Source organism: Lipotes vexillifer, unplaced genomic scaffold, assembly GCF_000442215.2.
Source record: "Lipotes vexillifer unplaced genomic scaffold, Lipotes_vexillifer_v1.1 scaffold1824, whole genome shotgun sequence".
Classification (NCBI taxonomy): Eukaryota; Metazoa; Chordata; class Mammalia; order Artiodactyla; family Lipotidae; genus Lipotes; species Lipotes vexillifer.
The window spans coordinates 174,858-199,725 of record NW_006789288.1 but is presented as its reverse complement, the minus strand read 5'-3'; the positions used below and the strand labels follow the sequence as shown (position 1 = coordinate 199,725).

Here is a 24,868-nt window from a genome sequence, read left to right as displayed (position 1 = left end):
TCTTAATTTCTTCTTCTTGTGCATAAGCACAAGTGAAACAAATATGATTCAACTCTTTTAAAAATAGAAATAAATTATTTCTCAAATTCTTTAAATTGTGTATACATATGGAAAATGGTTGGATCCCCAATATCTCAACCTTAGAAATACCTTTAAGAGAAGGATACTTCATTTAAACGTGTGGTTTTAGTTTAGTTTCATATTTCCACATCCTTTACCTCTTGATCTTTCTCTGCTTTTCTTTCTAGAGCCTCAAATTCATCCAAATCATTCTTTTCTTTTAATTTCAATTCCATTTCTTCATTTTCTCTTCTTAGTTGTTCATAGTCTAACACCAGATTATCATAGTTTGCACGAAGTGAACTCAATTCACTTTCTAAGTTTTCCTATTGCAAACAAAACCAAATTTTCAAGTCAGAGAGAATTCCAATCATATATTGTTTGTTTCCTTAACAAAATTTGGGTTAACCAAATAATTAATTTAACCTTGAATCGTTTGGTGGTTTAGGCCATTTTCTTCTTCAATGACTTTTTAATGGTCTAGCTTGATCCAGAGTAAGATAAAGGATCTGCATTTTGGTAAATTAGCTAACTTAGAATAGAAGACGACCATTTTGAAAGGGTTAAAATTAAAAAAAAAAAATCATAAACAAATGCTCTGTCTGTGTCTGACTAGAAAAGTTGAGTCAGAAGTAGGAGGCAGTGCTCATAATGGGATACAGATCCATAAGTTCCTTAGTAATAAAGCTGATAATTTAACTCTCCACCTGTCTGACTACTATCTTATTTCTCAGGTAGCTCTGAATTTAGGAAATGAAACTGAGGGATTATTTATTGACCTTTAAAACTCTAGTGGCTTTAATTAGAACCAAAACTGTTACTGAAATTAAGTCAGAGCTAGAAATGTGTTACAACAACAACAATAAACCCCGATAACAAATGAATTTAAAAAAGAGTAAAAGGATAATGCTCTGTAAAATACATTTAAGTTACCTGACTTAGTAGCTTTGTTGCTGGATTCCACTCTATCTCAGTTAATGTATCAAGAGTGTTACTGAAAATATCAGACTCTGAACAGACAGCTATAATTAGAGGGAAAAGAAATTTATCCATAAACTTGTTATTAAGTTTCTTAAAACTCAAAGACAAAAAAAAAATCTGATCAGAGGTAATAAACTCAAATTAGCTAATATGTGCTCACAGTATGATCATAGCCAAGAATACATTAACAACAAATGTGATCATTTAAATTATTATGTCAATTAAGATCACTGGTTAGAATGAGTGATAATATACAGGGGTCCTTAATACAATATAGGTAAAAAGGACAAATTCTAAATTTGAGATTTGATTATTTTAAGTAGATTTAAAAATGCCCCTAAAAAATATTTATAACTATGTTGGAGACATAATTTTGAAACGGATTCCTGTGTAAACGCCATCCTTTCAAGGTTAGCAGAGTTTAAGGCTGATGTTTGTTATATGGATACTAATTTAACTGGATAATGATTAGAATAAGAACATGTGTTTCAACTATAATGCATTATTCTTAAGAAATCTAGAAATAGAGAACTTCATGAACGTTCACTTTCTTAAAATTACTTATTTTTATCATTATCTCCATTGTAATTACACCTAAAATACATACATTTTATTTAAATGTGTTTATCACATTAACTGAGTTATAAATAAAGTCTCTCTTTATAGGGATGTTTTTATAATCAAAAGTAATTGAAAAAGTACTCACATTCATCAATTTCTCCTAAAGTTACAGCAGCCTTATGTGTTTTTGTTGTTACATTCACTGGCATATTGAATTCATTTACATAGTTTGAGTCCTTCATTTTGTTAATTTTGCCAAGGCACCAAGTAACTCTTCGTTTTTTTTTAGCCTGAAGAGAAAGAAATCAAAATTACCTCACACAGATCTGGGCTCAACATCTTAAAACAAAGGAACTAGTTTCCATTTTCAAAAACCATTGGGACTTCCCTGGTGGTCCAGTGGTAAAGAATCCACCTTCCAATGCAGGGGACGCAGGTTCGATCGCTGGTCAGGAAACTAAGATCCCACATGCCACAGGGCAACTAAGCCTGCGCCACAACTACTGAGCTCCTGCGCCTCAACTAGAGAGCTCTCATGCTGCAAACTACAGAGCCCACGTGTTCTGGAGCCCACACGCCACAGCTAGAGAGAGAAAACCTGTGGCCACTAGACAGAAGCCTGCACACTGCAACAAAGAGCCCACGCGTGGCAACAAAAGATCCTGCATGCCTCCGTGAAGATCCTGTGTGTTGCAACTAAGACCCGATGCAGCCAAAATAAATAAATAAAAACAAACAAACAAAACCCCAAAACAAACAAACAAAAAAACCTCATCGACTTGGCAGAATGTTTACTAAGTCTACTTTAATATCTTACCAGTTTAAGGATAACCTGAGATAAGAAAACATATTCAAACTTTTCAAATCAGTATTTAACCCCATAATAAATTTGATGAAACTACTATTTAAATTACATATTTTATTTGAAGGTTTACTTATAAGCTTTTCTGGAATGTAACTGAAAGGAATCGGTTGACTCTCAACTCTTCAAGTAACCTGGGGGTATACGGAAGGGACAGCTGTTGCTGCCCCCTTAGAGCTACCGAAAGCACTTTGGGTGCCCAGTTCTGTTCCCCTCAGTTATCTGTTCATCTGTCATCTTCCCTAGCTCCTTCCTCTTAGCTGTACGAATGCTCAAGCCTATTTATCTGTTTTTGAGTTTTTAAAAAAATAATCCCTTGCCTCCTCACTTCTCTCAAGCTACCATTTTCTTTTAGTTTCTACATTTTCATCTTCCTCATCATCTATTTACTTCTTCCTCATCCCTTCAGGGGCATTTCTGTCTCCTGATTCTTACCCCACCCAGCTAGCTGTCTTCATCTCTCACTCTGCTTTGCTGGTTTCTCTTCCCCTGCCCACTTCCTAAGTGTTTGTGTCTTTCCATATTTCACAGCTAGCATTCTCCTCTTGTGTCTCTACTAGTACAAGCATTATCTCATCTTATTTGATCCTCTCAACAATCCTCTATTACTACATCCATTTTATAGTTGAGCTGGGTGTCCAGAAAGTTTGGAGAAGCTGAGTAGAGTCATACAGCCAACTGGAAGCTGAGCCCATGCCTATTAACTTCAGAGCCTATCCACCAACCATTCTACTGCGTTGCCTGTCAACATTATCTGCTGTCCCCAGAATATTCTGCATGCTTTCATGCCTCTACCACATACTACCCTTCTGCTTGAAATAGTCAGCTCTTTCCACAACCTGCTCTGCAAAAACCTAGTTGTATATACATGTTTGACTCCAATGACCTTCACCTCAACTCCACGTGCTCCCAAAGCCACTCCTGGACCTTGTCATTATCTCAAACTCATAAAACCAACCCACTGCAAGGTGGCTTGCACTACCAGCACATAACTCAAAATTGCTTTTGCAAATGAGCTTCTTATTTCTCAATCCAAAGCATTTTTGTCTATGTGTATCTTATTTAACTTCTCAGCAGAATGTGAGACTGCTGACCACTACCTCTGAAATACTCTGTTCCCTTGGTTACCACATTCAGCTGGTTTCCTTCTAAATTCTGAGCTAAACATGGGTTCCTTCAGGGATTCTTCTTTACTGCCTTTACCTAAAAAGTTGTTGTTTCATGGGGTTTTGTGTTTGACCCTCTGTTTTTTCCATTTTCAACATGCTTCCAGAGCAAGCTCATCCATTCCCAGGACTCTAAATTGGATCTGCAGTAGTTAATGCCAAATTGATACCTCCATGTCAGACCTTTCACATTTTCGACTGCCTGACATCTTAAAATGGAGATGTCCTGAATCAAACACTGAGCAGCTCCACTGCTCTTCATTCAGTGCTCCTCAACTCAGTGAATATGCTACCAGCTACCCAGAAAGCCTAGTAATGCCAGCAAGTCATCTTGGATACCTCCTTCTCCCTTTCCCTGCCGCTGTGTCTACATAATCACAAAATCCTGTTGAGTCTACCTCCCAAATAGCTCTCCAGTTTATCAATTTCTTCCATCTCCAGAGCTACAATCATTGCAGAGGCCCAATCTATCTGATGCACATAGCAGCCTCACCTTTCCAAAATGCAATTCCGATTATGTTCCATACAAGGCTTTTCCTTGTCCTTAGCATAATGCAACATTCAAATCCTTCACTGAGGTTTTAAAATGCCTCTGCCACCAGAAAGTCCAAGAAATATACTGTTTTTCCACAATTTTAAGCTTCTGTACATGTAAGTGTCTTCCTGAAATACTATTCCTTACACCTTCCACTGGGCTATTTCCTACTCATCACTCAGTCAACAAATTGATGTAGAGCATCTTCTAAATACTTAGAATGGTGACCTGAACATAAATGTCTATTAATAATTATCTTAACAGTATATATTTATTGAGGATTTGCTGAGCAGAAAGTATAGTGTTAAGCATGTACTGTATGTTACTTCACTTAATTCTCACAACAATCCTATGAGGTGGGGATCAAGCTATATATCACAGATAAGGAAACTGCAGCAAAGTCTATTTGAGAAATTGCCCAAGGTCAAGTGTTAGGAATTGATAGAACAGGGATTCAAACCCAGGTAGTTCAAATCCAGAGGCTGTTCTCTTAAGAAAATATCTGTTGGAGAAATAAATCCCTACTCTAGTAAAAGCAAAAACCACAAAGACTGGAAGCCAGAATTTTGATCAGTATGTTGATCTAGATGCTAGATCAATTTCCTGATATTAATATTTCTGTTTCTTTTTTTTTTTTTTTTTTTAATTGTGTTTATTTTTACTTGTTGACAGTTTGCTTTATTTATTTATTTATGGCTGTGTTGGGTCTTCGTTTCTGTGCGAGGGCTTTCTCTAGTTGTGGCAAGCGGGGGCCACTCTTCATCGCGGTGCGCGGGCCTCTCACTCTCGCGGCCTCTCTTGTTGCGGAGCACAGGCTCTAGACACGCAGGCTCAGTAGTTGTGGCTCACGGGCCCAGTTGCTCCGTGGCATGTGGGATCTTCCCAGACCAGGGCTCGAACCCGTGTTCCCTGCATTAGCAGGCAGATTCTCAACCACTGCGCCACCAGGGAAGCCCAATATTTCTGTTTCTTTAAACAGAAAATATTCCCACGTACTCTAGACATCTGTGGTTTCCAACCCCTAATTAATTTTACTTGACGTTCTTAAGAAGCATATTGCAAATAGATTCCTTGAATATACTCTAGACTCTAAACCATGAAAGACTCCAAATAGCCAAAACAATCTTGAGAAAGAAGAGCAAAGCTGGAGGCATCATGCTTCCTGATTTCAAACTGTATTACAAAGCTATAGCAATCAAAACAATATGTATGATAGTGCCATAAAAACAGACACATAGACAAATGGAACAGGATAGAGAGCTCAGAAATAAACCCTAGACATATATGATCAATTAATTTACAACAAAGGAACCAGGAAGATACAATAGGGAAAGGACAGTCTGTTCAGTAAATGATGTTGGAAAAACTGGACAGCCATACGCTAAAGAACGAAACTGGGCCACTATCTTACACTATACACAAAAATCAACTCAAACTGATTAAAGACTTGAATGTTAACACCTGAAACCATAAAACTCCTAGAAGAAAACATAGGTGGTAAACTTGAATCCTTGAATTAGGACCTCTACATTAGGGATCAGTATTTTTTTTTTTTTTGCGGTACGCGGGCCTCTCACTGTTGTGGCCTCTCCCATTGCGGAGCACAGGCCCCGGACGCGCAGGCTCAGCGGCCATGGCTCACGGGCCCAGCCACTCCGTGGCATGCGGGATACTCCCGGACCGGGGAACGGACCCGCGTCCCCCGCATCGGCAGGTGGACCCTCAACCACTGCGCCACCAGGGAAGCCCGGGATCAGTATTTTTTAATGAACCTCTTCTCTTAGGTGTTTTGTTGCTATATAGGCAAATAGCAACACAAAAGTTCTGGGTTTCTTGAATACACTGTATCAAAAGATAAGAAATGCATAACTATGTAATAAACACATAGGAATACCCATTCTATTCTCCGTATACCAAGTTTAAGTTGTCATCTTTTAAATTTTACCTTTAATTCCTGTTGTGATGTGAGGGAAGAAGAGGTCACCAGCATCCGTGTTAAGTTTTGAATTTTTTCAATCTGCACTTTTTGAAGTAGATCTTTTTCTTCCAAAAGTTGTGCCATTTGGTCTTTTTCCATTGCCTGGGCCCGAGTCTCTAAAGAAACCTACAGAATGTAATATTGGGTTATGTTAATAACAAATGTAGCTAGATTTTAAAATTTCAAAAGTAGCTTAAAAGAACAGAATAGAAATTTGTATGTGAACTAAGAGAATTTTAATATTATTGAAATAAAATATACCCTACCTGCAGAACACCAATACACAGTTACCATAATCAGTAATTTCTCAAACTAAAAGTAAAGTCAAATATACATTTCTTCTCATGTCACTATTCTATATACCATTAAAATGCTGTTAAAGCAATTCTATTAGTTGCCTAAAAATATATAAATAGTAGGCAGAGAAGTCATAAAAGCAGAGATTTGAATACCTACAGCAAAGGAAGAGAAGTTTTCATAAGACTACCATTTGACATTTTAGCTTATTCCTAAAAAGATCACTAAAATGCAAGATTTATATAAAATAGAGGACCATAATAGTTAAAACAAACAATGACAAGTGATTATGCTATCTTATTAGATTGCTATCTCAGGGTTGGAAGAAAAATTCAAGTTAACGTGAAACTAGAGAAAGTAGTTTTAGGTACCTATACATGGTCTCTCTTGTTTAACCTAATTCCCTATGTATAATTTGTGACAATTAAAAAAAAAAATTATCTCCACTTGGCCCATTTGAAAATATCAAATTTTCCCCTTTGAAAATGAAAAACAAAATCTAAAATAACTTCAAGAAACCAAATCTTTCAGTTTACCGTAAATTAAACTAAAATTTTTATGAGTTGATTTCTTCTTAGTTGAAAGCTGTTTTAAATTTAGGTTGCAAAACTCAGATATTGATGACTTAAGAATCTCTGGGCAATTAGGTAGATCTCAATTCTAAATCTGTCCCTACTCTTTACTGAGATACATGGTTCACACATACCTCCTCTAATTGCTTTTTAAGATCCATTATTTCTTTTCTGTATCTTTTCAGGAGAGCTTCATCATTTGATACCTCGTTAACGTAAGGAGTATTCTTCATATATTTAGCAGTGCTGGCAAACTGGGAAAATATACAAGACTGTTATGTGCCCCCCACACAAAAATTAAGTAAATTAATAATATTTGGTCTTCTTGTAATTAAGTTTTGTAAAGAAAAATCAGTACTCTTCCCAGGTAGTTTAATACTTTTGAGTACAGAGTGCATTTTATGTCCCTGTAACAATGCCTGTAATGCTCCAGTCAAAAGCCTTTCTCCTTCCTTTGAACGCTATCCTACTTACTAGCTACTTAAGCATTAATCCAAGGCAATCATTTTGGAAGACAGGTCTTATCTTCCCTATAAGTCTATACATTCTGTGAAGCCAGGACTCTATTTTCTATCTTTTTTCTCTGACAGTACCTCGACCCAGTGCTCAGTAGCTATTTAAAGCAATGTTTCTTAGAGTATGAGTATCAGAAGTTACTTTAAGTGGGTACATGAAAGTATCCATTATATAAAACATTGAATCCTTCATTGAGACAGCTATTCTACTGACAATTCAATTCCCCCCTACTCGCCCCTCTCCTTTTTTTAAACATAAAATGCAGGCCTTACTTAGGCTCAGTGCAAAGGCAGGCAATAATTAGCTAGCAAGAATTTAGGAATTATTTTATTATAAGCACATACACATGTTTTTTGGGTCACCTTCTATTTGTTGCAAGTGATACTAGTTTTTCATTTACGGAACTGATATAACATTTCCTTTCATAATCAATTAAGTAAAAAAGTGAGTTTGTAAAAGAAAAATATCAAGTCAATTTCAGTAAAATAGTGTTGGATGTGGCAAAAATTGTGGAGGTGGGATATGAATGATTGAATTCTGGGAAAATTAAGAAATGCTATTTAGCAGACAACACATAATTTTATTTTAACAGGTAGTTATGTGAATTAAAAAAACTCTACCTATTTTTAGTAGGTAATTTTTCCTTCTTAAAGATGATATGCCCTCCTATTAAGTTGAGATAAAAATCACACTCACCTGGAGAGTAGTAAGAGTTTCATCAAAAGACACTGGAGTAATTGTGCAGATAATACGTGTTTTTGCATTTCCTCCCAAGGAATTCTGGAGAATTCGTGTTAATTTGCTATCTCGATAATTTATGAAACCACTTAGTGAGAAATGAGTTTGGGAAGAAAAAGAGTAAGAATTTTTATATAACAAAAGTGGTTGGTTCTTAATGTAGAACCTTAAAATAGCTACAGTTAAAAAAATTAATTATTTACAGGTTACATGAGGCAGATCAAAACTACTAACTAAAAAATATTTAAAATATAGAAAGTAAATTTAGTAGGACACAATCATATGTATAAGAAGCCACACATGATCACAGAGTCATGAAAGCTTTTGAATATATGAAATAAGAACATTTATTTGAGTGTCACTAAAATATTACAATTTTCGACCTAATGAAAACATAAGCATTAACAGGTAGAGTACAGTGGGATAAACATACCCAACTTGTCCATCACTAAGTTTCTTGATCACTTGTCCCAAAATAAATAAGCTTCGATTTATATTACAGCCTTCTTTGAGTCGCAAACCTGCATTTATTAAACAAATATAAAAACTAAAATCGAGCCCTGCACTGGATGATGAACTTATCAGTAAATTATGAGAGAAAGTAGAAATTAAAGGGACAGATGTTGAAGTCTATGCTTTGGACTAGATATGAGCCCACCTTTAATACCACTGGTGGAGGAGCTCTCTCCCTAACCCTCCCCCAGTTAGGTGAATCAGAAAGGTTATCACCCGAGAGAAATGGCAAAATGAAAAAGATGACTAAGAAAAGAATAAGAGGGAGGGAAAGCCCATTGCCTAAAAGAGCTCCTCTAATTCCTCCATTCAAATCTATTTTTTCCAAACCTTCAAATATAGGCAACTATAGGCTCAAAACCAAAAAAAGTTCTCATTTTAATATTGTGAGTATGCTCACATGACCCTAACATTAAAAAAAAAGTACCTGGAAAAAGCTCTATTCCAGTTTTATGCCCCAACCAGTTCCTGTTCCCTCTACCAGTAAACCATGTTTATTATTTATTCTTCTAGATTTTTAGAAATACAAGTTCATATATATTCATTTCTCCCCTTTCTTTTTCAGACAAATAGTAGCATACTATACACACTATTTTGCACTTCGCTTTTTTCACTTGGCAGTATATTATGCATCATATCAGTAAACACCGGTCTTTTTCATTCTTTCTCATAGCATAGAATTCCACTGTATGGATGTATCAGAAATTATTTACCTAGAACCCTGTTGACGGATATGTAGGTTTTCAATCTACCATATATACAAAAAATACTGCAACAAATAACTCTGAATAGCTGTTATTTCACAGGTGCACTATTCAGCTATTGCTGTAATATTGCTGCTTAACAAGCCACCTTAAAACAACAAGCATTTATTTCCCGTTCATGGGTCTGGTTTGGTGGATATAGGCCATGCTCAGCTGGGTGTCTTTATGTCAGGCTGCAGGAAATGAACACAGAGAGAGGCCTGACATCTTTATGATTTTGCACCTTCCCATCTAAGTATGCTTTTCTATTTGTTTAAGTATTTGGTTATGTCCTTCAGGTCTGTTTTGAAGTTTTCTTTATTTTGGCCCTGTGCAATTTTTGTTGAGTTTCTTCCTAGGTATTACACCTTTTAAGCCATCATTGTAAATTGAGTCTTTTTGTACACTAAATATTCTAACTGGTTATTTGTATTATAGAATTATTAATGTCTGTATATTAATTTTGTGCCCCACTTCCCTTCTGAATTTTCTTACCTGATATGGAAATTTAGATGGTTTTCATGGTACTCTCACGAGCTTTTCAGCTATACAATTCTATCAACTGTACAGTTCTAGTTTTTTAATTGATGCTATGGTAGCCCAAATTAGATAATTAGGCACATACATAAGCTGCTTTTTACATGAAGGACTTTTATCACAAAATTATTTTTGTCATTATTAGTTTCTAAAATGCATGGTAGCACTTTTATTCTGTGAAAGAACAGGAAGACACTCAGACCAACATATTCCATAAGTTTTCATTACCTTCAGCACCTGTTTGAGCAGCTCTTTCACTGCCAGCAAGATCAACCAAATTCTGTAAGACAGATGATAATAAACCTTTAGGAAGCATAATGAGGTAAAACCCAAACTACTGAAAGAACATTTAAAACACAGTTTACTTGAACACCCCATCTGTACCCCCATCTTTCACCCCACTGTTCAAGCCTTCCCTTGTCAAACCGATCTGTAACCCTTGTTCCTTCTTTGTAATACATCCTCCATAATGCCGCCAGAATAGGTTTTCTATTTCCTACACAAAGTTCAAAACCTTATCATATGAATGTGATTCTTTGCAATCTGGCACTCGTGTGGCCCCAGCATTACATCTATTCATTACTTACTCCTAACTCTAGCTGAACTACTCACTACACCCTAAACGCCTCATAGACTTCTACACTCCTAAGTGCTACCTTTTGCCATTCTCTGTTACTTCTAAAGTTCTAGACCGCCTCTAGTCTTTATTCAGGACCAAAGGCAAATGTTACCTGCTCAGTGTAGCTTTGCTGATTTTATCCTTCCGTCTCCCATACCTTGAATGAGTTGCTCTTTTGACTGTACCCAGAGGTCATTACAGATATGACTTATTCTTACAGCACTTATTGTGTGGAGCTAGTCATTTGTCTCTGACTCTACTGTAGCATCTTTAAAAGCATGGACCTCTTTCATTTCACAAATATTGCTGGAAAAAAGTGACTGTCATGCTTCAGGCAGTATGTCAGGTGCTAGGGATATGGCAATGAATTCGACAAGTAAGGTCCCTGTCCTGATAGAGCTTACATTCTATATGGAGTGGTAAGAGGAGAGGAGGAAGTTGGTGAGAAGACAGAAGAAGACAGATAGGAAACATAACCTGGTAAATATAATACAGATAATTTAAAGAGAGTCCTGGAAGAGGAAAGAAGGGACAGAGTAGGTTCTCTGGACTGAGTGGTAGGGGTAGACTTCCCATTAAGCTAAGATCTGGAATGACAGAGGGAGGCAGCCATGTAAAACCAGGGGAAGCACAGTGCAGATTAAAAGAGCAGCCAGTACACTCAGTCACAAAACAGAAGTGAACTTGGTATGCTCAAAAAATAAAAAGGGCAACATGGCAGAGTTGGTGAAATGGCGATGGAACACATAGCATAAGAGAAGGAGGTAGGAGTCAGATTACGCAGAGCTTTGGAAGTAGGGGTAAGAACGTTGGATTTTCCAAGCGCAATGGGAAGCCAAGAGAGGGCTTTAATCAAAAGAGTGACGTATCTTGATTTAACTTTCTGAAAGTTCAACCATGGCACCCTAGATGGACAATGAACTGGAGAGGGGCAGAAGTGGCAGCAGTTAGCCCAGTTAGGAGGTTAGTGCAGGAATCTAAGGGAGAGATGATGGTGGTTTGGGCTAGGGACGTCGTAGTGGAGACAGTAAGTAGTGGAGGGATGTCCTCTTTATTTTTTAATCTGAGAGCCCAGTAAATATTATTAATGCATTAAAAGAAAGTCAGAGATTTAAGTTACCTCTCTCTTTGAGGAGTAGGCAGGTAATTATGTACTCCTGCTTTACAGTCCTGTCTCAGATACTGCTTTCTCTAAAATACTCAAAAGAAGTCTAATCGTTGTTATATAGTATCTAGTGCAAGTGACCTAGATACATAATAAAGGGGAAAAGTGGTGATGAAAGCATGAATTAAGGTAAAAAGATGAGAACAAGCATTAGTGTTCAAAGGCACTAAGAAGCTCAGTCTATCTATAAGAGAGGAGCTTATGTGGACCAGAAGGAAGCAAAGTAAGACTGGTTAAGCCAGATCTTGTCCAAGGAAATGCCACAGCAAAAGTAGTGCTTAGTAACATTAGAAATCTGCATAACAGAACAAAGAAAGGAAGACTAGAGTCCTAGAGGCCAGGCTCAGGAGAATGATAGAATCATTCAAGACAGATGAGAACCTAAATGAGTATGACACCCAATGGAATGATGACAGAATCAGGAAGAAATGGTGATGACTGGAGAAAAAGGAAAGCAGGAAAAAATGAGCCAAAATAGACTTGGGTTTCCAGCTTAGGTGACCAGGACAATGCTAGTATTACTGGAAAAAGGAATATTCATTAGAATAGGAAGAAATTAATTTGGTTTTAGACCCACTGAAGTTTGAGATAATAGTGGGACAATCTTTAGAAAGACATGAATTAGAACTCAAACTCAATGGTGAAAAACTGAAAGCATTTCCCCTAAGATCAGGAACAAGACAAGGATGAACACTCTCACCACTATTATTCAACATAGTTTTGGAAGTCCTAGCCACAGCAATCAGAGAAGAAAAGGAAATAAAAGGAATACAAATTGGAAAAGAAGAAGTAAAGCTGTCACTGTTTGCAGATGACATGATACGATACACAGAGAATCCTAAAGATGCCACCAGAAAACTACTAGAGCTCATCAATGAATCTGGTAAAGTTTCAGGATACAAAATTAATGCACAGAAATCTCTTGTATTCCTATACACTAATGATGAAAAATCTGAAGGAGAAATTAAGGAAACACTCCCATTTACCACTGCAACAAAAAGAATAAAATACCTAGGAATAAACCTACCTAGGGAGACAAAAGACCTGTATACAGAAAACTGTAAGACACTGATGAAAGAAATTAAAGATGATACAAACAGATGGACAGATATACTATGTTCTTGGATTGGAAGAATCAATATTGTGAAAATGACTATACCACCCAAAGCAATCTACAGAACCATGCAATCCCTATGAAATTACCAATGGCATTTTTTTTTTTACAGAACTAGAACAAAAAAATCTTAAAATTTGTATGGAGACACAAAAGACCCCGAATAGCCAAAGCAGTCTGGAGGGGGAAAAACGGAGCTAGAGGAATAAGACTCCCTGACTTCAGACTATACTACAAAGCTACAGTAATCAAGACAATATGATACTGGCACAAAAACAGAAATACAGATCAATGGAACAGGATAGAAAGCCCAGAGATAAACCCATGTACCTGTGGTCAACTAATCTATGACAAAGGAGGCAAGGATATACGATGGAGAAAAGACAGTCTCTTCAATAAGTGGTGCTGGGAGAACTGGACAGCTACATGTAAGAAGAATGAAATTAGAACACTTCCTAACACCATACACAAAAATAAACTCAAAATGGATTAAAGACCTAAATGTAAGGCCAGACACTATCAAACTCTTAGAGGAAAACATAGGAAGAACACTCTGACACAAATCACAGCAAGATCCTTTTTGACCCACCTCCTAGAGAAATGGAAATAAAAACAAAAATAAACAAATGGGACTTAATGAAACTAAAAATTTTTGCATAGCAAAGGAAACTACAAACAAGACGAAAAGACAACCCTCAGAATGGGAGAAAATATTTGCAAATGAATCAGTGAACAAAGGATTAATCTCCAAAATATGTAAACAGCTCATGCAGCTCAATATCCAAAAAACAAACAACCCAATCCAAAAATGGGCAGAAGACCTAAATAGACATTTCTCCAAAGAAGACATACAGTTGGCCAAGAAGCACGTGAAAAGCTGCTCAACATCACTAATTATTAGAGAAATGCAAATCAAAACTACAATGAGAGTTCTCTTGGGTTCCCTTGCCCTGCTGCTCTCCACTGGGGTGCTCCTTCCCAATAAAGTCTCTTGAAAAAAAGAAAAAAACTACAATGAGGTATTACCTCACACCAGTTAGAATGGGCATCATCAGAAAATCTACATACAACAAATGCTGGAGAGGGTGTGGAGAAAAGGGAACTCTCTTGCACTGGTGGTGGGAATGTAAATTGATACAGCCACTATGGAGAACAGTATGGAGGTTCCTTAAAAAACTAAAAATAGAATTACCGTATGACCCGGCAATCCCACTACTGGGCATATACCCAGAGAAAACCATAATTCAAAAAGACACATGCACCCTGATGTTCATTGCAGCACTATTTACAACAGCCAGGACATGGAAGGAACCTAAATGCCCATCGACACACGAATAGACAAAGAAGATGTGGTACATATATACAATGGAATATTACTCAGCCATAAAAAGGAATGAAATCGGGTCATTTTTAGAGACATGGATGGATCTAGAGACTGTCATACAGAGTGAAGTTAAGTCAGAAAGAGAAAAACAAATATCGTATATTGACGCACATTTGTGGAACCTAGAAAAATGGTACCAATGAACCGGTTTGCAGGGCAGAAATTGAGACACAGATGTAGAGAACAAACGTATGGACACAAAGTGGGGAAAGTGGTGGTGGGATGAATTGGGAGATTGGGATTGACATGTATACGCTAATATGTATAAAATGGATAACTAATAAGAACCTGCTGTATAAAAAAATAAATAAAATAGAACTCAGAGACTTTAGAAACAATAAACATTTGACCATCGTCAACACAGAAATGGTAACAAGGGCAAACAAGGGAAGAAAAGCCACAGAACACTCCTGTGCTTTGATTAAGAGCGTAGGGGGAAAGAAGACACAAAAGGGAATAAAGGAGCAGAGCTAAGAGTACCTGGACGTTATTATTCCAGAAAGGCCAGGAGACACTCATAAAAAGACCACCTCCAAAGAGCCAGAAAAGACTCTTTGGGGAAGACTTCTTTCCAAGAAGATACTTAGAGTAAGTGGGAAGTCTGGAGTGTTGGACCAGATGGTATCTATGGTCCCTAGATGATGGAGCATCAAAAAATATAAGAAAAGACACCAAACAGATCACTGAATATGTCAAGCTAAATTATAATTAAATTTAATTATAATTAAACTTAATTTATAATTAAAGCTAAACTATGAGAGAAAAGTTAAAATTGTAGTGATATATCACAGGCTAGGTTTGGAAAACAAAACAGAAGTTAGGTTTTATGTTTTTCGTTGTTGTTAAAGACTAGTCTACTAAAATAAATGATATACTTGTATAGTAAAATAACTGAGGTAAACTAGAATTAAATACTTAATTAAGACTCTGATTTTTCAAAATCTGGAAAACAAACATATTATAGATTTATTACTTTTTCCCCTGAAGTTTTCAAATCAAATCGAGAAATCTTACATCATACCCCACATCAAACTAAAGAATTTAGGCCTTGAAGACAGAGAATAAAGCAATACTGGTAAGGAATAGAAAGGAAGCACAGAAAAAGAGAAACGATACAGTGCAGCAAGGAGGAATGTTTGCATAATGCTTATATTCACTTATCAACAAACAGGTATTGAATATAAACTATGTACAATGCGTTGGAGTTACAAAGATGAAGGAGATATCACTCTTCCCTTCAAGGGATTTATAGTCTAAAACACTGTTTATAATACAAAGCTTATTTTCTTATTGTACTTAACTATGAACTTGAATAATCTGATTTATTTTTTAACTATCTCACCCAGGTTTTTGTTCATCTCATAAGTCTCAATACCATTGGCAGAGACCAAAAAACCCCTCAAAACCCCAAAACCACAAACACACCAAAAAAATCACCAAATTCCAAGATTACTTTAACACTTAAACGTGCATGGAATCAACCCTTCCTCAATTACTAGTTAGGGAAAGCCTCAACTCCTACAGTTCTTACATCTAAAGTTCAGGAAATGGCAGCTATAAGATCACAGGAAGTAAGATTCTCTGAACTCTTCCTACATTTCCGCTAGTAATCTCATGTTAGTGATGAGACTAAACTACCAATTTATAGATGCTTTTGCCAATCAGTTAACAGTTCTCATGACCAAACATAGAGCAGCTAAATTAAATTTTGGTTCGGCTCATTTAGTACATTATCACTGTTCATCAATACTCACCAAATGGGACACCTTGACAGATCCTTCAAAATTAGAAGGTTCACCTTTCTCTCTACTTTCCAAAATCTAGAAGGAAAAGGCAACTTGTAGAAAAATTAGTGTATTTTTAATTGGAAAGACCAAATATAGTGAGAATTACCTACCATCCTAAAAATGGTATGAGAACGACTGCTTCTTTGATTCATTTTTGTAATTCCATAATGCCTGTTCTCTGTAAAAGAATCACATTTCAGCCGTGTATATTAAAATCCAAAGAAAAACACTAACTTGTATTTAAGTTTAGAAGTGAAAAGTGTGATTTCAAGCCTACATACATTCAATTAAATAGTTTTTACACGTGTTTTGAAGAAATACAGTATAAAGTCTTACTCTCTCCTTTCGTGATCCACTTCAAAGCCATTTCTGATGTATAAACAACTTCTTCTGTGAGATCAGCCACATACACATTCCTCTGAAACAAGTTTAATTATGGGAAAAGTAGAGAACTATAAGTCACTTAAAATTTTGCATTTCAAAAAGTGCAAACTATTATAGAATTCATTTGTGGAAGTTAAGAGTAGAAAATGGGCACTTTTATAATGTACAAAAATAACAACTAAATCTATGCTATTTACAATTTATTTCCTGTACCAAAATACACCGAATTCTAACCTGATACTTCCAGCTTGCTCTTTTTAGGCACTTATGCCACAATATTATAGCTGTCAATATTTAAATACTATACATGTTACTTAAGAGATAATCTCTATAAATGTTTAAGAAAGAAAATAAAAAACAAACCATAGTAACAGGAGACACTTTAAAGTGTATAGAAATTAAAGGCAAATGTTCAAGAAAAATAATCCCAATGAATAACTCTATTTTTTGAGCCACTTTGTTAACTCTGTTACTTACATTGAAGTCTTCCCGAATTATTAAAGGCTTCATTTTTTCAGTGTCACAGAGTAAGTCTGTAATGGTTTCATTGTATATCTCCATGTAAGACACACGTAAAAGAAATTCCCTATCAGGAAACTAGAAGAAAAAGTGATGTGAAAACATATCAGAAAACACCAGAGATCATCCAATTATGAAAACCTAATAATGAATGCTTATATGCTAATATTAAATATTAAAATATTCTTTGAGAAACTATCTTTTAAAAATTTTTATTTATTTATTTATTTATTTATTTTTTGCGGTACGCGGGCCTCTCACTGTTGTGGCCTCTCCCGTTGCGGAGCACAGGCTCTGGATGCGCAGGCTCAGCGGCCATGGCTCACGGGCCTAGCCGCTCCGTAGCATGTGGGATCTTCCCGGACCGGGGCATGAAACCGCGTCCCCTGCATCAGCAGGCAGACTCTCAACCACTGTGCCACCAGGGAAGCCCTAAAAATATTTATTTAGTTTTTAGTTGATGTATAGTTGACCTATTCCACTATGTTAGTTCCTGGTGCACACATAGTGATTCAATATTTCCACTACATGTCAAAATGATCACATGATAAGCCTAGTTACCATCTGTCACCATACAAAAATGTTACAATATTATTGACAATATTCCCCATGCTGCACATTTCATCCCTGTGACTCATTTATTTTCTAACTGGACATTTGTACCCTTTAATCTCCCTCACCTATTTCTCTCATTCCTCCAACTTCCCTCCCCTCTGACAACCACCTGTTTTTTCTCTGTATCTATGAGTCTGTTTCTGTTTTGTTTGTTCATTTGTTTTCTTTTAGATTCCACATATAAGTGAAGTCATATGGTATTTGTCTTTCAGGAAATTATCTTTGTAAAACAAACAAAAAACAAAACTTCCCCTGTGCTTCTATATTGATAATAACAACAGCAAAGCACTGTTTCAGAAATAATGAAAAGTACAGTATCATAGAATTATAACAGGAAAATACCCAGTCCAATTCTCTAACCTCAAAATAAAACCTACATATATTCAAGAAATTAAAAATAAAATAATGATGAAAAAACTAATTTAAAACCAACTCAACTAATTAGCTTGCCTATTCTGACCTTCTGATTCCCTTGTCTTTTATCTAGTCTACTTTTTACTGCTCCTTAATAAACACTGGTAGCTAAACAAAGGCAATGAGGACCTAATCATTGTGATAAGATTTTCCTGTTCCTTAATGCCCACTTTTTGGTGGGAGTAGTTTCATGATTCAAAGGAAAGAATGAAAGAACTTTAAGCTTTATAAGTTAGTAAGTTTGTGGGGAAAAAAATGAATCTATACTATGCCTTCCTTCTTTCCTCATGGATAATCAAGAGATAACTATAAATATACTTCATCATTACAAGAGAACACTAAGGTTGCTATCCTATTATCACCACTTTTACCTGCATGTACTAGAAATTTAGCTAAATTATTTACCTTCTTAATTTTTTGGAAAATGTCATGAATTGCCCTGGGTATTACTCCCAAATAATCTTGTGACCCCAACATAGTATATGTTTTTCCTGATGCAGTCTGCCCATAGGCAAATATAGTACCTGCAAAAACAACACACACACATGCAAAGATTAAAAATGAATCTATAGTGTATAAAACTATCAATACTTGCTAAACAGACACCCAAGACTGAAATGTTTTTGCAGTGAATACACACCATTGTAGCCTTGTATGGCAGAATCTATGATTGGTACTGCTATTTCTTCGTACACATTTTTAGTAGTTTCATTACTATGAAAGACACGATCTAAAAAACAAAACATAAAAGTTAAATCAAACAAATTAACTGTTTTCATTCTGAATTAGTAGTTGCCCACAGAAATAAAATTGTCAGGATACGGTATGATAAAAGATTTAAGACACAATACTTCCTTCAACTTATTGGTCCTCTGAAAATACTCTTCTCTTTAGGTAAAATGTGTTGGTCCTCACACAGAAAAAATACAAGTCTGTTACCCTATGTGCTTTCAAGAGGCAGTAGGGCATGGTGGCTGAATATGGGGGTCCAGAATCGGACCGCCTGCAAATCTTGGTTCTGCCATTTACAGTGCAATTTTGGCTGAAGTGGTTGATGTCTCCGTGCCTCAGTTCCCTAATATGTAAAATGGATATATATTATCTTCCTCATAGAATTATTGTGAACATATGTTAATACTTAGGAAATATAAACTATTACTATTCTTTGTTAATGTTTTTAACATAACTAGTAAGAAGGTCTAGCTCAAACGAAACCCAAAAATGCAGATATTTGGAAGAAAAGTACTGACCAAAGCTGAAGTGCTGCTAAAGGCTGGGTTTAGAGTAGCATTTGCACTGATAAATTCACAAGTCCAGGATGTGGTTCTCTGCTTTTGTTAGCACATTAAAACTAGACCACTCTTTTAGCAGTGCCCTCACATTAAAAAGCGCACAAGAAATGGATTTGTAAATCAGGAGAGTAATGTACTGACCTACAATGAGAAATTCAGTGATCACACTGCTTGCACCATGACCACACATCTGCCCTATGGGTGGAACAATATGGAAAACTAAAGTGCCATCTGAAGGCTGCTTAAGGGTCATGATTTTAGAGCAAGGAGAAATGGCAGGATAATTCAAACATCAATGTTATCTGTTTCAGACAGCTGGATGAGTCCAAAACCTTCATGGGCGTACATGGCTACTGAGAATCTGTGGTACTTAGCTTTTATAATCTCTGGCACATATTACCTTTTAAAAATTATGTTAATACCACCAAACATTCCTTTACCAGGAATCATTTTCTCTTCTGCATATCTTTGTGGCTTTCTAGTTAAACACTAGTTTGACAACTTAATCACTTACTCCTGAGGTTGGTGACAGGCCGTCACTGTTGCTCTATGGTGCCTAAGTGGCAGCATGGTAGTGTGGCTGGAACACAGATCTGGAGCCTGACTCTTTCATTTGCTGGCTGTGTGACTCCAGGCCTCTCTGCTTCCTCATTAAAATGGGAAGGTACCAAATATATATAAGCTTATTAGGAGGTTTAATGAGTTAATATATGTGAAGTGCTTAGAACAGTGCCTGGCACATTGTCAGCACTATATACATGCTAAATCAATACACAAATCAACCTAGTTAACCATTAGGTCCTCCAAGTCCCTTTGTCCTAGCTAACTCTCACTCATCCTGCAGGTCCCAGTGTAAGTGGTACCATTTCAGATACCTAGATTAGTTAGATCCCTGCTATAAACTCCCACAAAGCTTATGTCATCATAAGTGTAAATACTTGTTTAAAGCCTTTCTTTCCACCAAATAAGATCCACAAAAGCAGAGATAGATCCCTGCTGTATTCTACCAGACAAAGAAGGAATATCTTCAGTATTTATTCTTTAAAAAGTTTTGAAAAACAACTGAAAAAAAAAGAAAAGAAACAACAAAAAAAGAAACAACAACAACAAAGAAACCAAACTGGAAGATCTTAAAGATGACTTGACATTAAATAACATATTTTGGGCTTACAGAGTTTTACGCCACAAGTACGTTGATGAATAAGAGGAAAAATGTTAATTTCAGTTAAAAGGCACTATGACTATAACTGTGTTTAATTTTTTATTTACTTATTATTATTATTTTTTTACTATTGCTATGTTTTAAGTGTCAGTTTATTATCTTAGCATACATGAATGGATGAACAATTTTTCAAAGTTTCCACTGAAGCAGTTTATTGAAGGCTTAGTTTGATCTTTAGTGACAAATCCAGTGTTATTCATAAGGCTTCTGTACTCATAATAGAAAAATGATACCAGGTTAACTTTTGATGCTGTTATAAACTTACCAAAATTGAAGGATTTACTCCCATCGACTTGATAAATTGTATTATTGTCAGTTTTCCAGTAAACCTGAGTATCTTTTCCAAGCGCCTCTTCTCTAAAAGAATAAAAAAACTGCATTTTAGAATAACTGGTCACAGAAGATGTGTTACATGAAAGATAACTGAAAAGACCTCATCTTCTGATGAATATTTTAAAAGATGGTAATGACGTATACCATAAATAGGATAAATGTGGAAAATCCACCTTTGGGGGGGGGTCAAAGGTGGATTTTAAATGGGGCTCTGTGACCTCCTGCACTTTCATGGGAGTTTCTTTGTGAAGTTCTTCACTTCCACCTTCCAATCCAGTACTGGCGGCTGAAAAGATACGTTGAAAATGCAACTCTGGTTATGTCCCTCTTGCTTAAAGCCTTTTAAAACCATCTGAAATCCTTAATTTGGCACATGACATCTGGGTCATTGTAATTTCTCTCTTCGATCCATATCTTCCTCTAAATTCCTATATACACCCTAACTCCACACAAATCAACTGCCTGAAGGTCACTCCAGAATAAGATTCGACGCCCCCGCTGCCTGGAATACCCTGACTTATGTTTCCATTAACTTAACTGTTCTTTCATTCATGAAAAGTATCAGGAGTTTCCTACACAGCCCTGTCCCTCCCCTAAACTATCTCACTTAAGGACTAAAGACTCTAGCAAACATTCTCCACCTGTCTATCATAACACCTGTCATGATGTATTATAATGTTTTCTTTATGTAGCTTTCTTCTAATGCATTAATGAGCTTCTTAAAAATAGGAAATTCCTCATTTTGATATTTTTATTTATTAAACACCCAATAATGGTTAACAAATGTTTCTCAAACAAAATGTGTCAGCATTCAGGGGCAAGGGCCCAAGACAGGCAAAGCAAACAGACTTCATTTTCATTTCTTCCCCTTCCTGTTTTTTCTCTATAGCATTTATTACTCCAGTATCATCACTTAATACTCTATATTTTTCACTTTATTTTCTGTCTACCCCTTTAGAACGTAAGATCCACTGGGCAACGATGGTAGTGTGTGTTTAGTACAGTACACTGTACTAAAAAAAAATCAATTTTGATGAATATCGGTCATTCAACCTTCTGAACGTGGAGTTCAGTCACTGAAGTGTTGAGGGTCTACCGAATACAATGGAAGAAGACTGACTAGTTCCTGCGCTCAAGGAGTATACAGTAAAGGGGGAGAGAGAGTCAGTTAAGTGTAAAATGACTAGCTGTGAAGAGTGCCAGTAAGGATTTTTCCTATGCGACTTTCCTGGGGGAGGGATGGGGAGCGCAGATCGGGGGGCTGCAGAGCAGCGCAGGGAGTAGGGTCTTTAATGACGGCGAGCCTGAGTTATAGACTTAAGAGAATCCCACAGCTGAAAAGTATCCTCTAGATCCTCCGATCCTGGCCCGTCACTTTACACATAAGAAACCAAGGCACAAAGCGGGTCAATGGCCCAGTTTCTAGGCAGCGGAGCAGGAAGGAGCAAGGACTCACTCCTCCGGCTCAGGCCCGGGCCGGAGGCCGCAACGGGAACCTGGGCAAGGTCTGGCCCACCTACCTGCTGTTGAGCGGCCGAACTCGCACGCAGACGGCGACGGCGACGGCTCCTTCATCGGCCATCCTGCCGGGCTGGATCCCAGGAAACTGTACAAAAACCTCCGCGCCCGGCGCTTCTGAGCGTAAGATCCACCCCGCCTTTAAATTTAAAATTTCCCAAACGCCGCGTCTGATTGAGCCGCGGCCTCTTGACGTCATAGGCCGTTCCATTTGCGTCGCGGCGCGGGGGACGCCAGGCCGGCGGCGCGTCCACGGATAAGGGTTGGGGGAGCAGTTATAAGGGTCTGGAGTAAAAGGAAGCTTGGGGCTCGCAGAGAGAGGGTCCGGGAAGCCCGTGGCCAGAGGCTCACAAGGTAATAGCAGAGATAACTATTGTTTGCTAAACGCCGTTGAAGTGCTGGCAGCCGTTTACAAACGCAATCCTCCACCCCACCCTTAAAGAGTTTGCAATCTGTGGAAAAACAAAGCCGAGAATTTTTTCTTCACTAACAAAAGAGAATTAGGACCTTTAAAGAATTACACTGTTTTTTGGTGTTTTTTTTTTTTTTTTTTTAGCGTCCGGAGCCTGTGCTCCGCAACGGGAGAGGCCACAGCAGTGAGAGGCCCGCGTACCGCAAACAAAACAAAACAAAAAGACACCTTAAATGCCAAGAGTTGAAAGTTACTGCTCAGCCCAGAAACAGAAGAATCTTGTGCCCCTTGTAAACTCCTGAGTTTGAGTTTTTCCTTTCCGTCTCTTTTTTTTTTTTTTGCGGTACGCGGGCCTCTCACTGCTGTGGCCTCTTCCGTTGCGGAGCACAGGCTCCGGAAGCGCAGGCTCAGCGGCCATGGCTCACGGGCCCAGCCACCCGCGGCATGTAGGATCTTCTCGGACGGGGCCCACGAACCCGTGTCTTTTGCATCGGCAGACAGACTCTCAACCACTGCGCCACCAGGGAAGCTCCCTCTGTTTTTCTTTAAACTCCTTTTTTCCATTTTCTGTGAGTTCCTAAGAGGTTGACTTAGGAAAAGAATTATTGGAGACTGGAAAATCTTGTTTAGTAGTGAGGTGAAACTTTTTTTTAGCAGAAATGGGAAAGTGATTCTAAATAATTCTTTCCCAGAAATAGTGCTTGGTTTCCTTTGTTTTAAATATGTGTCATAGTAAAGTATTAACATTTTCTTTAGGAGTAGTTTCAGTTTTAGTTGATTTAAGAAGGATCAAGAATTATCCCCTTTTCCCTCACCAAAAATATGACCTGCAGTTACTAATAATTGTTCATTATTTAGAGGATTAGAAAACTACTGATTTAGTAAAACTATTTTGGAAGGTAATCTGGCAATATCAATTAAAAACTGAATTCCTGTCCTTTATGCCAGCAATTCTGCTTTTAAGGATTTATTTATAGATATATGAAGAGTCTTGCTATATAGCCATATAGCTATTACTGTAGTTGCAGCATCACATATAGTTAGCAAATGACAGGAAACATATTGTGTCAATTAATAGGAAATGGATGACATTTTATCACTACAATGAAACATTATGTGGCGAGTAAAAAGAATGATACAGCTCTTTATGTGTACTTCAGAAAGTCATCCAAGATGTTTCATTAGCTGGAAGAAACCCAAGATGCAGAATTGTGGGCACAGTATGGTACTATTTGATATTTTCAAAGGATATTTATATGTCTGCATATGCATACATAATTTCTGGAAAGATGCACAGAATATACCTAGTTTCCTTAGAGAGGGAGGACTAAGTTAGATAAAATACCTATTTTTCATTGTATACTATTCTGTAATTATTAATATTTTAAGCATGCAAATATTAAGTAGTTTCATTCAACTTAAAGAAACTAGCTAGTAGAAAAAAAGTAAATAAAAATGAGTTTGTTCATTCAAGATTTGTTTTGGTTAACCAAGAGTAGCCTAACCAAAATACTACCCTTTTTTTATGGCTGAACTGTGAAAATACTTGGCTGTATCTAATAAGATAATACAGAGTTAAGAAAAGTGTGTTTTAACTGATTTTTAAAAAACGGTGGGCAAATATTGCACATTTTTAGCTAAAGGGAAGGAGCCTGTGAAGAGGAGGAAGGGACATATAATTAATGAAAGAAAGTCTCTAACAACAAAAGGGGAATTGATTCAAGAGCACAGAGGAGGATTAGCCTTTCATATTTGTGCTCATGATTGATGCCATGGCTGTTTTTGTTATCATCATAACAGCTGATGTTTATTGAAGATTTACTATTGCCAGGGGCTCTGTTATATACTCTACATGCATTTTTTTCATTTACTTTTTCAAATATGTCATTAAGAAATTTTCATTGAGCACCTGCTATATGCCAGATGTGGTTCTAGGCTTATGAGGCACAGAGTGAATAGACTAGAAAAGTACCTGCTTTCATAGAGCTATTATTCTCTATGAAACGTTCTTGTGGGAAGAAGCAAACAATG

At 36.9% G+C, this 24,868-nt stretch overlaps 1 protein-coding gene across 1 annotated transcript in view; it reads right to left on the bottom strand.

Annotated features, from left to right (window-relative positions):
• The window catches only part of CENPE (centromere protein E), a 73,366-nt gene extending 50,798 nt beyond the window's left edge, over positions 1–22,568 (bottom strand). The window contains 16 exon segments of the mRNA XM_007462455.1: positions 219–386; positions 994–1,082; positions 1,748–1,892; positions 6,111–6,269; positions 7,147–7,266; positions 8,225–8,354; positions 8,700–8,787; positions 10,288–10,339; positions 16,096–16,161; positions 16,239–16,306; positions 16,465–16,546; positions 16,990–17,109; positions 18,466–18,584; positions 18,701–18,790; positions 20,840–20,931; positions 22,428–22,568. Coding sequence (XP_007462517.1) covers positions 219–386; positions 994–1,082; positions 1,748–1,892; positions 6,111–6,269; positions 7,147–7,266; positions 8,225–8,354; positions 8,700–8,787; positions 10,288–10,339; positions 16,096–16,161; positions 16,239–16,306; positions 16,465–16,546; positions 16,990–17,109; positions 18,466–18,584; positions 18,701–18,790; positions 20,840–20,931; positions 22,428–22,489 — 1,650 coding nt within the window. The 5' untranslated portion in view covers positions 22,490–22,568.
• Positions 22,569–24,868: the final 2,300 nt, after the last annotated feature.